At 34.4% G+C, this 16,025-nt stretch overlaps 6 protein-coding genes across 6 annotated transcripts; 4 read left to right on the top strand and 2 right to left on the bottom strand.

Annotated features, from left to right (window-relative positions):
• Nucleotides 1-3,831: 3,831 nt before the first annotated feature.
• EIN_283660 (hypothetical protein) lies at nucleotides 3,832-5,486 on the top strand (the record flags this gene model as incomplete). Its single annotated transcript, XM_004184118.1, has 2 exons — nucleotides 3,832-5,014; nucleotides 5,143-5,486. 2 exons carry the CDS (start codon nucleotides 3,832-3,834, stop codon nucleotides 5,484-5,486), a joined length of 1,527 nt encoding a protein of 508 aa, XP_004184166.1.
• A 74-nt stretch (nucleotides 5,487-5,560) lies between these two features.
• EIN_283650 (serine-threonine protein kinase, putative) lies at nucleotides 5,561-8,754 on the bottom strand (the record flags this gene model as incomplete). Its single annotated transcript, XM_004184117.1, has 2 exons — nucleotides 5,561-6,742; nucleotides 6,805-8,754. The coding sequence occupies 2 exons, from the start codon at nucleotides 8,752-8,754 to the stop codon at nucleotides 5,561-5,563; spliced, it is 3,132 nt and encodes a 1,043-aa protein (XP_004184165.1).
• Nucleotides 8,755-9,196: 442 nt separating this feature from the next.
• On the bottom strand, nucleotides 9,197-9,533 carry EIN_283640 (hypothetical protein; the record flags this gene model as incomplete). The annotated part of the gene is made up of 2 exons (XM_004184116.1): nucleotides 9,197-9,284; nucleotides 9,340-9,533. The coding sequence occupies 2 exons, from the start codon at nucleotides 9,531-9,533 to the stop codon at nucleotides 9,197-9,199; spliced, it is 282 nt and encodes a 93-aa protein (XP_004184164.1).
• Nucleotides 9,534-10,243: 710 nt separating this feature from the next.
• On the top strand, nucleotides 10,244-12,928 carry EIN_283630 (hypothetical protein; the record flags this gene model as incomplete). Its single annotated transcript, XM_004184115.1, has 1 exon — nucleotides 10,244-12,928. One exon carries the CDS (start codon nucleotides 10,244-10,246, stop codon nucleotides 12,926-12,928), a length of 2,685 nt encoding a protein of 894 aa, XP_004184163.1.
• A 123-nt stretch (nucleotides 12,929-13,051) lies between these two features.
• EIN_283620 (hypothetical protein) lies at nucleotides 13,052-14,704 on the top strand (the record flags this gene model as incomplete). Its single annotated transcript, XM_004184114.1, has 1 exon — nucleotides 13,052-14,704. One exon carries the CDS (start codon nucleotides 13,052-13,054, stop codon nucleotides 14,702-14,704), a length of 1,653 nt encoding a protein of 550 aa, XP_004184162.1.
• A 127-nt stretch (nucleotides 14,705-14,831) lies between these two features.
• On the top strand, nucleotides 14,832-15,950 carry EIN_283610 (actin, muscle, putative; the record flags this gene model as incomplete). The annotated part of the gene is made up of 1 exon (XM_004184113.1): nucleotides 14,832-15,950. The coding sequence occupies one exon, from the start codon at nucleotides 14,832-14,834 to the stop codon at nucleotides 15,948-15,950; it is 1,119 nt and encodes a 372-aa protein (XP_004184161.1).
• Between the last annotated feature and the right edge of the window lie 75 nt (nucleotides 15,951-16,025).

The raw sequence follows: 16,025 nt of genomic DNA, 5'->3' as shown, positions 1-16,025 counted from the left end.
ATAATCTTTGGTTAAATAAAAATATAAAACGAATTGTACGAATTGTTTATTTGTTTTATTGAAAATAATAAACTTGTATCCCAAAAATGTTATTCATAAAGAATTGAGTTTTAAATTATTTGTACAAAATTTTTATGTATATATAATATATATAATATTTTATGTATATATACATAAAATATCATATTTATCATTTATATAAAAGTTTAACTACATTATTAAAAAAACAATATTTTTTATATTTTAAATTAATTATTTGTGGTTATAATTAATTTATTATTATTAAACCGTTTTTGATCAAATAAACGCTAAAAAATAATAAAACAACACTGAACATAAATATTTAAACAACATTTAAACATTTGTTTCAAAATGATATTAACTACAATTAATTATATCATTAACATAATTCATACTTTAGCAAAGATACATTATGCATTATTTGAACTCGTTTTCCAAATTTTCCAATACATTTATATCATTGATATCATATTTATCGATATTTTTTAATTTGTATTTTTTAACAATTTCACAAATGTCAAAATTACCACACAATGCGATTCTTATTTGTGCTTCGAGGTAGTCGTTTAACATTTTGTTTTTATATTTTGTTTTTATATTTGCCATTGTTGAAAACCCACATTCTGAAAGGACAGAAGTTGGGAATATCGATTTTATCACAGCACAAATTCGATATAAATAAGGAAAGTTGTTTTTGTTAAATTCCAAACCCGTGTATTTTTTTGTATTTAAAAATGGTAATGCATAAAAGGCCACAAGCTCACCCATCAATTTTAACGTGACATTTTTATCAAAAATTTCGGTTGTTGTTATTTTCAAAGTTTGTTTATCGACAAATTTCTGAATAGAATAACCAATGTTAAAACCTTTCGTCATAAAATTAACGATGTTACGGTTCATTTTTCCTTCCAAACAATAATCAAACAAATAATCCAATTTATTGAAATCATCAAATTTAACATCAAACACGTCGAACAAATCATTAATAAAATTTCCTGCCAAACTTGTTCTTGAAGAAGTATTTTTACACACTGAATTATAATAAGGAAAATACATCGATTTTATATAACTTTTATCTCGGTATTGTTTTACAAAGTTTACAAAATAATTAAGTTGTCTTAATATTCCCAAACAATCCAAATTTTCAAGAGTGTTTGTTTGGAGAAGTTTACAAATTGATGAAAATTGTTTTAAAATATCAACCAAAAAAGCCAAATCAATATAAAATTGTTCAGAACTCATTTTTTCAACAATTATTATTGATTTTTTGTTTTTGGGGTAGAATATATTAATGTAAGATATTATACATGAATAATTTAAAAAAATGATTTCTAATGAAGTCGCGCGAGTAATCCACCTTGTGATTGAATAACCCAAAATTGATTGACAAGGTGCATTTTGCGTTCTAAAAAATGTGTTCATGGTATCTTTAATTTTCGGACTTCCAAATACCCAACTTAAAAACAAATTGACGGTTTCAATAACATGACATTTTTTTAATACTGCTGCACATAAATTTTCTTGATGTAATGCACATTTAATTCTAAAAACTACTCTCACGCCTAAATCAATTAAATTATCAACTAAAATCGTTTTAGTTTTTTCCATAGTTATACACGAGTCAGTTGTCAAATTTGTTATTTTTGTTAAATCTATATGTTCTTGTTCAAAATAATTAATAATTGCACTTTTTGTTGAAATTGAAGAATTATTATGGTTTTTATTGTGGATAATTGTTAAAAAGGTGTCATGTACGACTAAATCTGAATTTACAATTCTAACAAAAACAATGAGTTGTGATTTTGAAGCACAATCTGTCGTTTCATCAAATTGAACACCAACACACTCTGAATTATTTATTTCTAAAATAGTTTTGTTTTTCAAATAATTCCCAATCAAAATTATGGAATTTCTCATCGCCTTTTCTCCTAATTTCAGTTCACTAACAAATGTGCACAAAACATCAAATTGTGGGTTTTTATAATTCATTTTTTTTCAACAAATTTAACAAACAACTCAATGACTCTGAAATTACACTTCCCATTCCAACAGGCAACATTTTCTTTGAAATGATTTTTGCTACAAAATATTTAAATTCTTTTTTCGCTAAAACCCATTCATTTAATGGAGTTATTGTATGAAATTTTGTGTCAAAATTAACCAATTCTTTTTTACTTATTAATGGTATAGTTGGATGCCAAAACTCATAATTAAAAAATGTGTTTTGATGGGGAAGTTCTAAAATTGGTAACATATTTTCGTTTCGTGATGATTCAAAGATACGTTGTTTAATACACATAAAAGTCTGATGATCTTCTTTAAACATGTTTATAAATTGTTTGTGAATTCTATTTGCGTGGCTTTTAATATTATAAGTTTCTTTACGACAAATGCTGCACAATTTTTTCCGTTAAATTCAACAATGAATTCTTTATAATTCATTACAATGTGTTATTAATTAAAAAGATTGTTTTAAATAATACATTTTTTATTTCTCACAAATGTACAAATATTTTTTATGAAAAGTAATAATGACATTTTTATTTTTCTTGTAATTGTGAGTGATTTATTTTTTTGTAATAAAATGGTAATTATAATAATGATTTCGTGTTCAAATATAATTAAACATATTTTTATGAATTTATCATTTTTTTATTAAAACGTGTAAACATCTTTTTAAATTTGTGTGTAAATAACTATAATACTCTTTTTTAATATATTTTGTTATTTATTTTTAATAAGAGTAAAAGAAGATTATTTTTCGTAATGTTGTTGTAATAAAATGGGTTTTTATCTTAAAAAGCAAAGAAAAGTGGTGATGTGTACACAATAATTTTAAGATATTATGAGTTCTGTTCTATAATTAAAAAAAGGAAGATCGCTGATTATTTGTTTATTTATTGATAAATAAATCGACGTTTTCAACATACTCCAATTGAATCACTATTGTACAATTATTTAACATTCAACCAATTATTTAACAGAATTTGAATAAAAAATGATGTTAAATTGTTTTTGGACAAAAAAGTCAAATGGTTAAGCAAATTATAAACATTACTATATATTATAATTAATTTTATCATAAATTGTAGTAAAATATTTTAATAATTATAGTAACAAGTATCACATTTACAATTATTTAAATTGACAATATTGAGTTGATAAAAATAAAAATAATTGTTTTAAAATTTTAAAAAATAAAAGAGTAGAGTTTCAAAAATACCAAATAAAACAGCCGTTATAAACAAAGATTGTTTTATACCAAACAGTAAAATATTGTTTTAATTTGTTTTATAACTATTGTTAAATTAGTTAATAAAAACAATATTATATTATTGATTATTCTATAATAAATGATAATTATTCATTATATAATATTTAGTCAATACACAATAATTCTTCAAATTATTTTACAATTCAATATGTTCATTTTTTGAGTGAAATAATCGAAAAAAACGGACTTATAACAGGTTTGTTTATTTTAATTTATTTTATGTTATTTATAAAAAAATACTTGTTGTGGTGTTTTAGTCGATTAAAAATACCAACACTTAAAAATTAGTTTAAATGAAGTGTGTTTTTATGATAATCAACTTAATTTCTTTAAAGTAAATAACAAGAAAAAGAGTAACGCCTACATTTTTTACGTTTCTCTCGGCATTGAACATCTTCAAATCTATTGTAAAATGCGGTATTTTTAGTCTTTTTTAAAAATCCTCTTAGAACGACGAATTTAGCCTTGTCCCAATCAATAATGTCCACGTTGTTCATTACAACAATTTGGAATTTAAAAATTAAATACAATCAATTATGGAAATGCTCCTCACATTTCTATACATGTCTATAACAATGGCAGTCAACTTTGATGTTCCTTGTATGCTTGGGATGCGTCTCGAAGCGCTTGAAAATATTGGTGTTCGTGGGGTAGTAGGGACACGTGCAGTTAAATCTCTTCAGTGTTATGCCGACTTACCACATTATGAAAAAGATGTGTACGCATACTCAACACAGTCTTACTGTTTAATATCACAAGCATTATACTTCCAGACTATTACAAATGATTTGGTACCAAGGTGTGGTGCCTGTATTGAAATCACTGGCCCTTCTATGAAACCAATAACATGTCAATTAGTAGGGTCTTATATGGTACCAAATGCGACAGACTTGACGATGCAATATAGTATTCCAAGAACATTCTTTGCCGATCGCAAGTTTGTTAGTGATGTCGCAATGAACCCGAGCACAGACGATTCTTCTATAGTCACACCAGTTAACGTGAGAAACGTCCAGTGCCCTTTTAAGACGTATCCCGTACTGGAAGTGTATAAAAAGAATACCACACATATCACATTTAAAGTGTACAACTTCAACTCCGTGATCTATAAAGCCAGAATTAATAAGAAAACTGATTACGTCATTAACAAAGACTCATCATTTGTCATCCCATTACCAGTCAACCCAGTTTTTGTGCAAATCATGTCAGTTCGATTAATGGTTGTTTCCTTCGGGTATATCACCGATAAGATCGGGAAGTATTATGGCAACACACAAACACCAATGGACTCCGATTGGGACAAGTGCCAATTTACACCACAAAATGTGGTGATATCTAACCACACGTCTAATGACAATTACTTCGAATGGATCACTTCAACAGTGCCTGGAAATACAGTAGACACAGTATATCCAGAAACTAAATTAATTAACGACTCAATCACTTTTAATGAGACGGGAAAAGCATATTTGTCCTTTAGATACCGAGTCCCCTTCAAAGAAGTGTTCTTTTTTTCAACACTGAAAATCGTTTCCTCGAGCTCTTCTCAATATTCGTTTGATGGAATCGATCTCTTTACTATGGGAAAGGACAACCCAAAGTCCGCAGTCGTTAGTACTTGTGATAAATTGGTTTTTAATAAATCAGTGACACAAGTTGGAAACACATATGAAGGGATATTCGAATTCTCTCTTAAGATTTCTCGTTGTACTTCTTTCTGTTTGTTCTATTACTGTATTATACTATACTTCTTAATAAAGTATTATTATTAAAATACTATATCATATTATTTACTTATTTAACTATATATTATAATAATAGTATTATAAATTGATGATAACGCCCAGTCAACACGTTTGTGATTGGCTTCACCGGAGAACCAAATGCTGTTCTTCATTTTTCATCAATCACATTTGATGAGACTTCTTACAAGAACGGCCTCAAACTCTGTCCGCTTGGTGCTTATCAATGCAAACAAGTTGTTTGCAACCCAACAGAATCAAGTCCGGATGATGGAGGTGTTGTTCAGTTTACAAAAGGGTGCACACCGTTCTGTGGTGTATGTCCAATGGGTCAAGTCTGTACGACGTCTGGTGTCTGTATAGTTCGCGAGAATAAAAACCAAAGGAGTTATTCCCCACAGTATACTGTGCTATTCTATCTTATGCTTATTACACTCTATATTCTTTAACTCAAACTCCACTTGTTAATTAATTGACTTTGTACCCAACACTTTGAACTCTTGTAGTAGTACCATATAATAACTTACTCGGTTTCTTGTTCCGCTAACAATTCATTGACTCTTGCGGACTTCTCATTGATGATTTCTTCTATTCTCTCCATCGACACGTTCGAATCAAACTCCGGGTGATTCGGCACATCCTCTAATATGGTGACGATCCGTTTCGATATATCATCAAACGACGGCCTCTCCTCCATTTTATGTCTCCAACAGTCTTCTACTAGACTCTTAAAGCAGTTTGGTATCGTGTCATCAAACACAAGTCGTTTCCCAGAGATCACAAACTCTTTGATTTCAAAAATACTTTTGCAGTCCTTGTATGGCTCTTTTGCATAGAAAAGTTCCCAACTTAAGACGGCAAATGAGAACACGTCGCCCGCATTTGTGTAGACATCCGTAAACGCTTCTGGTGCCAAATAAATGGGTGTCCCAAGTCCTCGGTCTTGTTCCGTCTTTTTCTTAGTAATTCGCGATGTCCCAAAATCAGTGATCTTCACCACACAACTTGAGTCGGCGTATAACGAGTTGACAAGTAAATTGTCCGGCTTCAAGTCTAAGTGCATAATCCGATTCTCATGTAAGAAGGCCATTCCTCTCGCACAGTCAAACATCATCTTGACTTTCAATTTATACGGCAAGACAATGTCCTCAGGCTTTTCATGTCTCACATAATCCCCTAATGACCCCAATTGGAAGAATTGAATGACCATTGAGATCTTCGGAATGTATGTCACAGACCCCATGTAATTCGCAATGAACGGATTCCGCAATTTACTCATCAAGTCGCACTCCCGAATAACATCCTTTTTAAGCTCTTTGGACTCGTCTTCAGTCAACATCTCCCACCGGAACATCTTCACAGCTACTGTAATACTCTTGTACTTCCCTACATACACAGTCCCCGATGCTCCCTGTGCTATGGGCTGCTCACGCAAATGCAACTCGTCCATATCAATATGTGTAGAACTCGCAGCAACCGTTTTGATCTCAAACTGGTGTCTATACTTCCTACTTACATCCTTCATGAGGGTCTCCATCTGCATTTTGTTTTCAGTGGTCCACTCCTCAAATGTTTTATTTCTCAGTAACTCCGCTATTTCCTTTAACGTCCGAAGATGTTTTGACCAGTATACCGTATAATGGATTTTCATGCCCATTATCTTCGTAGTACAGTGCAACGTCATGTAACTCGTTAAAGTCGTTTTCTAGCAATAAGAACTATACGTTCATAGTATTTTATACTATATTTATAATAAAAATGACAAACTTGTTTTGGCCTCAAAAAGATGACTTGGGGGTCAAAGTAAAAGACGAATTTGGGGTTATTTGGTGTGTGAATGATCACCATCATATATTTATTTCCCGAGTAATTTTTGACGTCGACCAACTCGTATCGCGTATCAAAGACATTAGTGGGGACATTCTCATTACCATAGTCTAAGTCCAATGGCTCGATGTTATATCGAGCTTCCTCACTTGGAGACATAGGTACACTTTGTGTAATGTCGTAGTAATACACTGGCTGCTGTTGCTTAAATATAGATTGGTCCAATCGAATGGAACGAGTCAATCGAACGACACCAATGACAATACCAACTAAGATGATGAATGCTATGATCACAAGTAATGTGACTAATAACCACACCCACCATGCTATCGGTTTACTTCGACAATTTCCAGGGGCATTTGGGTCAACTTCATACCCTGCAAGACATTGACAGTAATGATCACAATTGGTGGTGTTGTCACACTGCTCACCTTCATCAACTATCCCATCACCACACGTCAATTTACGACACAGGCGTTCTTCGGTGACTTCATACCCATCAGCACATATACAATTGGGAAGGCAATGACTTGTGTTATACGAGCACTGGACATTTGCATCGCCAAAGTTCTTATTGACGCAATTTTGACTGACACAATAGTGCGACTCTAATTTGCCACTCTCACAAGCACAATCAGCGTCACAATGTAACGTCCCAAAATAACACATTGCATCTCCAGAGACTACTCCATCATTCTTGTAAAACTTCTGATTGTAATAACACAGTTTCCTGCAGTCTTCCGCACCAAAAGAGTCGCTGCACACGCAGTCCCCGTTTCTTGTAGAACACATTCCATTCCCATTACTCTCATAGCAGTGCTTTGGACATATTGTAGAGAACGTCACATCCAAATCCGTGGAGTGGTCTGTAGTCCCAACAAATAACAGTCGTTTGTTCTCGCTTGGTTTCATTCGCACTCGGAGGCCTTGTTGGACTCGAGTTGAAGACCAAATTCCCCACCAATCGCCAACGTAATAATCAATACATTGGAGGATATTGGTCTCATTTAAAGTGTATTCCATCAAATACGCATATCTGTTTTGTTCGGAAGTATCAAGCAAAACACTGTACTCAGAGTTGGTTTCTATCGTGAAATAAAGCCCTTTCATTAACTTCGTTGGCGCACAGACTGGATAGATGTAAATGCCTTCCGACGAGAATTTGAAGGTGTGAGACAAAGTCTTCTTGGTGGTGTACAGCGCGTCTGTCTGTGCTTGTGAGAGGTCGAGAACACTCTCTCTGAAGTCATCGACAAAATCAATTTTGAAAGAGAACGAAAACGATGTTAAATCGTCGATGGAGATGAAGAAGAAATACGTTTCTTGAGACAATGGAAGGGTCAAGCTCCCTCCATTCATCACTATTTCTTGTCGCGCGTAGCAATTGAAAACGTCTGATGTTGTTGGGTCTGTATTAGTGACATCCACGTATATTCTCGGTGCATTCTCCGGTGTTTTTAAGATGATTTTATAATGACTTTGTGTGTTAACAACGCCGGCCAAATCGACTTTAATCCAAAACGATGGTCGATATTGGACTTGTTTTCTAATAGGGAAGGAGCACGGCCCAATTGAATATTTAGAGTTAGTTGTGAATGACAAATCTATATATCCAGAAGACAAGGAGTAAGTGATCATGTCTGAGTAGTCCTTTCGAATTGAATTGGTTTTATCGACACATATCCCATTTTCAAACACGACAAGAGTGTTATTGGCATCTATTGGTTTCAAAGGATTGAGTGAAACACAAGTGGAGCAGCTATTATCCTTTTGATCATATAACTCTGAACATGAACTACACGTCTCATTCGCAATACACTGTTTACAGCCTGTGCTTGTGCATTGTTGACTCCAAACACTTACAAGAAGTTGAAAAAGAACGAAATACATGATTTGATTTTTTCGTTCTTTTTGGTATTTGTTTGATTCAGTGCTTTTGAAGACTTGGCATGATTCAAAACGCATCGGTGGGAAACTATTGTATTATAATAAATAAAACCATTTTTGTTAATAATATCAATTTGATGGTAACTTCAAAATGAAAAATGGTTCAAATCTATTTTTAATATATTGGTCGATACAAGTGTTTTTATAGTTTGTATTAATAAAATATAATTAAATTACTAATACATTAAAAAAAATCATAATTGATAAAAAAGACTAATATAGTTTTGTATTATAATTTCTTAAATATTTTAATACTAATATTAATAAAACCGAAAAATTTTTTATGTTGTTTTTCAACGACAATTTCTATATTTACTAAAAAATAAAATATAATAGCATTTATAATAAAATGCTATCAATTTTAATATAATCGATATAATTTAAATTACTCAGTCTTTTGTTGCTCTTCAATCTTGTTTGAATCTGCCATATTCTTTTTTAATGTTTCGTTGTTGTCAAGTTGATAAAATACCCTCAATGTTATTCTAAATAAGAATAGTATTAATTACTATTTGAAATTAAACAAACCAAACAATAGAAACATAAGCCCCAATAGTAATCAGAAAGAGAACACCCAAATGAATTCTTACAAATTGAAACATGACAAAAAAGTAAGCCTCAAAAAGTAAAACCATTATGAAAGAAGCATGAACAGCAAGTCGCGACGACCCACTCACATTTCCATTTATAATGTCTTCAAACAAGTTGTTAACAAAATTCATTGAATTCTTTTTAAGTTATTCAAAGGGTTTCTTTTTTGAATTGAATATCTTAGAGAAATTCAATGACATTGAACAATATTTTTAAAGAAGATATTAATGCAACTCACCTCAAAAACAAAAGTTCTTAATATTTTAACTTTATAATTAAAAAATAATTAAACTATTGTTATAGTAACGACATAACCCACAAAAATCGTTTGAATTTTTATTGTTGTTTTTTCTTAATTTTGTTCTTTTTTGGCGGAATTAATATTTTAAAAAATAAAAGTTCAGTATCCGTTAAAATATCATTTTAATTTTCGTTGATTTGTTTTTTGATAATGCAAAAACAACCAATAAAATTATAATAAATCAACTATGACAAATAGTACATTTCTTTTGTCCTATCAAAAAACTTGTCTGTTTATTCTTTTCGCGTGAAAATTCCAGTAGACCAAAAACTATATAAATCCATAAAAAATTATAAATGAATAATAATCAAACCAAACGAAGAACCACGTATTTTCGTTTGGGGTTGAATTGCAGATCTTTGATTAGCATACGAAGGGCAAAAAATGTAACTGGTAAAAACGTTTACAAATTCAACAATCAAACTCATTGATATAATAAATATAATGTTCAAAAAACAAGGAAAGAACATCGAAAAATTTGAAACTTTATGAGATCCGATGTAGCTATAAAACGAGATGAACTTGGAAGGTTTATAGATTATGGTCTTCTTTACAGTACACTATAGTACACCATTTGGTCAAGCCGTCTGCCTCGAGGTGGAAGGTGAAAAAGAGTTGTTCAAATTGAAATATCAGGACAACAATACATGGACTGGAGAGTTCACGTTCACACAGACTGGATTGATCCATTATCAATATTTAGTGGTCAAAGAAGATGACGTGAAGGTTGTCTACAGAACTGAAGGAAACAAAGAGCACTACACACATACCCTTGATTTGGCTGCTCTTCCTTTATTCAAAAAGGTTGAAGTCAATGATTTGTTCCTCTCAGGCTCTGGTGCTGAAGACTCGTTCTTGAACACTTCTTTCTTCAGAAAGGTCATCTATGGAAAACGCACAGACGAAAAGATGGAAATCAAAAAGATTGGAGAAACCACTTTGTTGCTCAGAATTAGATGCACCTGCGTCCCAGAAGGACAGTGTGTCTTTGTTGGTGGTGCTATTGAGGCTCTTGGAAAATGGAACGTTCACGGTGCTGTGAAGATGACTCCCACCCATGCCCCATATTATGAGGCACTTGTTGATATCACAAAAGAAACCAAACCATTTGAATACAAGTTGTTCATAGCTGATACTCACACAAGAGCAAACGCAAGATGGGAAGAAAGAGGGAATAGAGTCTATTATGTTCCACAACTTAAAGAAGACGAAGTCAAAGAAAAAGACGTTCTTATTATCAAAGAAGATGACGACTTGGCCGGTCTTTACTATAGAGGTGTTGGTGTTGTTACTCCAATTTTCTCATTGAGAACAAAGGCGTCATGTGGATGTGGTGAGTTCTTGGATGTCATCAAGTTGGTTGATTGGTGTAAGAAGACTGGAATCTCTTTGATCCAAACCCTCCCCGTCAACGACACCACCGTTTACTTCACATGGAGAGATACTTATCCATACAATCCAAACTCAGTTCAAGCATTCCACTTGTTGTATTTGAGACTCTCTGCTATTACTGAAGACAAAGAAATCTTGGCTGAAATTGCTCAACAGTCCGAAAGACTGAACAAATTGGCACAAATTGACTACGAAGAAGTCTTGAGAGTTAAGGAAGAAATCTCTAGAAAGGTCTTTGCTAAGGTTGGAACAACACAGAAAGGCTTCGATGAGTTCAAGAACACCGCCAAAACGTGGTTGATCCCGTATTGTGTCTACAGAACTTTGGTTAAATCCGTCGACACCCCACTCCCCCCAACTCCAAAAGACTTCGCCGAAGTCGAAAAGATGTACGAAGAACACAAAGAAGAGTGCGATTACTATGCCTTTGTCCAATACAACTTGCACCTCCAATTAAAAGAAGCTTCTGAGTATGCCACCAACAACAAAGTCGCTTTGAAGGGTGACTTGCCAATTGGAGTTTCCAAAAGATCGGTCGAATGCTGGATGCACCCAGACTTGTTCCATCTTGACAAATCAACTGGTGCGCCACCCGACTATTTCTCTGCTGGTGAAGGACAGAACTGGGGATTCCCAACTTACAACTGGGAAAATATGGCTAAAGACGATTACGCGTGGTGGAAGGGAAGACTCTCACAAATGGCGCAGTACTTCAGTGCATATAGAATCGACCACATCTTAGGGTTCTTCAGAATTTGGAGTATTCCAGCGGGACACCGAACTGGGTTGTTGGGAAGATTTAACCCGGACTGGCCAATTTCCAGACAAGAGTTGGAAGGGTATGGCATCTACGATACCGACCGATTGAGCTATCCATACATCAGAGACCACACATTGAATGCGCTCTTTGGATCCGAAAGAGACTTTGTTGTTTCAAAGTTCTTAGTAGACAATTACAACGGCACATATAACTTGAAACCAGAGTACCAGACCGAAGGAGCTATTCTTGAGAAGACCGGCCTCTGCCCAGAGATGAGAGATTCTGACAAGAAGATAGTCACTGGCCTTAAGTTGTTGTTACAGAACGTCTGCTTACTTCGCGACGAGAACAATTCGAACTACTTCTACCCAAGAATTGACATGCAAAAGAGTTACTCGAGCTTCAACGAATTGCCATTTGAAGAACAAGAGAACTTGAGAAAGTTGTATCGCCAATACTTCTACGAAAGACATGAAGGACTTTGGGAAGAAACTGCTCGAAGAAGACTTCCCGCTATGGCGAGAGCGTCGAACATGTTAGTTTGTGGCGAAGATCTTGGGATGGTCCCTGACTGTGTTGTGCGAGTGATGAACGACATGAAAATTGCGTGCTTGAGAATCCAACGATTGACTGATACCCCGGAGAAGAAGTTCTATCACCCCGCGGACTATCAATACTTGACTGTTTCAGCCCCATCGGGTCATGATATGTCTACTATTAGAGGGTGGTGGGAAGAAGATAGAGACAAGACTCAATACTTCTGGAACCACTTGTTGGGAAGAAGTGGCGCGGCACCATTCTCATGCCCCCCCGATGTCGTTAAAGTCATCTTTGATATGCATTTGTACGCCCCAGCTATGTTGGCGTGCTTCCCGATGCAAGACGTCTTGTCACTGAAAGCTAAATACATCGAAGGAAGAGATCCTAAACAAGAACAAATTAATGACCCATCAAATCCAATCCATTATTGGAGATATAGATGCCACGTTGACTTGGACGATATATTGTCGGACAACGAGTTGAATAACTTGCTTTCTGCGTCTGTCTATGGATCGGGAAGACATATGTTCTAACTGGAGGGTGAAATTTTTGATTTTCTTTTGAGTTTTTTAAATATGATTGTCCAAGATCGATAAAATGAAAAGTGAGACGGAATGAAGGAATAGTTGAGAGCGGAATAAGTGGAAAACACTCAAATGTTTACACACTCAAAAAAACGACCGTTGTTCCCGATCAAAAACAAAATAAACACCGAGGTCGTGACGAAAAAGAATGTTGAAGAAACAAAGGAATTCAATTTCAATTTTGAAAGCTCGGAAGAGGCTGAGGTCGACGATAAATGGTTTGACAAGATGACAATAGACAGCGGAGAAGTTGCACTCAAAAACACTTCGCTCGCGGCTATGGACTTTTCAGATGAGGAGCTGTTGTTTGACACAAAGCAAAATTCTGAGATAGTCAAAGAACCTCACAAGACTTTACCTAAAATTAGTATTGAAAAGGGAAGTGGTGAGAATGGTGTAAAAGTTGTTATGGATTCTCAGAATGGAAAAGAAGAGAAGATAGTTGTTGGGCCAAATAAAGTTGGTGTGGAAAATGGGGAATTCCCAATTCAAAAATCACACAGAGATGAAAAAAATATCGCCATTCCAAAGGCCGAACCACAAAAGAATGGAATTGTGCCAGAAATCGTTCAGAAAGCCTCACTCAAGAGCCCCGCACTACCAGAGAAAGGGGTACAACAGATTACCGAAAAGGAAAAACTACAACCTACTTTACAGAAAACACCAGAAAAAGTGACAACAACACTTCAGAATACACCCGTTGCAACAGTAACAAAAACCACCCAACAAACACAAAACACAGTAAAACGCATTTCTCTTCAGACAAAGCCAATGTTTAAAAAGCCACACCTTTCGATTAAACGATTCAAGTTTTCTGCGCCGACTGCAAAAACGAAGTTGATGGACAAAATAGGAAAGATGAAAAGGGACATCAACTTAGACATCAAAAGCATTTGTTCGCAGACAAGCAACGAAATGAAAATGGAAGATCAGAAAATTGAAGTTGCAGTTGAAGGACAAGCCCAGCAAGGAGTTGAGAAAATAAACGAAAAAATGAATGAACTCAATGTGATACAACAACCAAACACGGTTAATTTTGGTAAAACCAAAAACGTTCAAGAAAAAGAAACATCGCCACAACTTGAAGCCGAAGAAAACACAGAAAGGAATGAAAAAATGGTTACCACTACGAAAGAACAAGAAACTGAAAAAAAACAGAAAGTCGTCGAAAAAACGTATGATAGGAAAGATGCAAAAATTGACAATTTTTCGGAGGAAGAACGACAGTTGATAAAAAAGACAAAGAAACCAATTGAAAGCATCGAAGAGGTGCGTCCACAATTGAAGCGTGTTATCCAATTAAAGGAAGATCCGTCCCAAAAGTTCGAAATCAAGAAAATAGAAATTCACAATATTTTTGACGATGTTATGGAACCAACAGAGGCACTTAAACGGATCCACACAGCAGCACAGATGGTAAACTTTCTTCCAATCAATAAAGAAATGCAGGCGGAAAAGTTGTTTCTCGTTCCAAACCCAATTCCAGTTCCTTTTCCACAGAACAACGAAGAAACGCAAATTGCTCTTTCCATTTGCGACGAATTTTTGTATAAAACAGAAGAAAGCCTTGAAGTGTTTCTGCCCGCTCTCAACAAACAAGCCAATTGTCTTCTCGAGCAACTCAAAGCTTTCAAAAAAGAGAAGGTAGACATCGAAGCAACAGTGCTAAAGAATGACAAAAAAATCCGAGACCTTCTCGAGAACGTTCAGAGGAACCTTCTATAGTTATTTACTTTTTTATTGTTTAGTTCCATAAGTGAGATAGTTGTTTGGTAAATGTTTTCTTATTTAGTAACGTCAAATTCCTCAAACATCACTCTACAAGAACTTGAAAAAGGTCGTTCAAAATAATATGGAAGACGGAGTAGTCATCGACAATGGATCTTCGCTGATACGTGTTGGTATTGCAGGAGATGATACGTCCAAGTGTATTGTTTTAAGCGGTGTTTATTTACACGATGGAAAAGAAAAGATATATTCATCATTCATGACTGTTCCCGACAATGCAGTTGTAGCAAAAGTACCGATCACCCGTGGGGTCATTACTAATTATGACGTTATAGAGAAATTGTGGACGTATGCCATAGAGACTGAGATTGACGCCGTTATTCCCGAAAAAAACTTTCTGCTAACAGAGAGCGCAACTGCGCCAATTGTCCAACGCAAAAAGTCAGCTGAACTATTTTTAGAGAAATTAAACGCTAAAGGAGTTGAATTTGAGAACAGCCTTTATCTCTCTCTTTTATCAAGTGGGAGAACTACTGGTTGTGTTGTTGAGTCTGGAGATGGTGTGACTCATGTTGGTGGCTATTCTGATTGGACACAAATCAATGAAGTTGGCAGATGTGAGTATGGAGGAAGTGATGTGACAAAGTACATCAGTGGAGTCTTGAGAAGTCAATGTGGGGTATCCGAGTCTGTTGCAAATTACAATGCGAACCGTGTGAAAACCAGTTTATGTAAAATTGCTCTTCCAGATTTCAGTGCTATTGCCGAAATGAATAAAACTTCAGAAGATCCGAAATACACATTACCAGATGGAAGGCAAATATCCATAGGAATAGAAAGATATATTGCATGTGAGTCTCTCTTCAACCCCGAACTTATTGGAATACATGAAATTGGGATACACGAATTAGTCGTAAATTATTTGAATAAATTGGATAAAGATATCCAGCAAACCATGTTATTGGAAATGGTTCTTACTGGTGGGAACACGCTATTTGATAATTTATATGACCGGTTGGACACAGAAATATCGAAGCGAGTCACTGCTAAACATGGTATGCATAGAGTCATCGCTCCACCAGAAAGAATCATGTCGACTTGGATAGGGGGATCAATACTTATGTCATTATCTACCAACGCTTCTCTTATAGTTACAAAGAAGATGTACGATGAGAAGGGTGCTGACATTCTTAGACTTCAACAACCATCGAACAACAATAATTTTTTTAAGAATGGTTATTAATTCTTTTACTATTTTATATTTAGAATATAATATATAGTTGATTATAGTTTCTGTGTATTATACTATAGGTATAAC

This window comes from Entamoeba invadens, assembly GCF_000330505.1.
Source record: "Entamoeba invadens IP1 unplaced genomic scaffold scaff_1105074725665, whole genome shotgun sequence".
NCBI classification, from domain to species: domain Eukaryota; phylum Evosea; order Mastigamoebida; family Endamoebidae; genus Entamoeba; species Entamoeba invadens.
The sequence above is the reverse complement of the archived record's forward strand: the minus strand, read 5'-3'. Positions and strand labels throughout refer to the sequence as shown.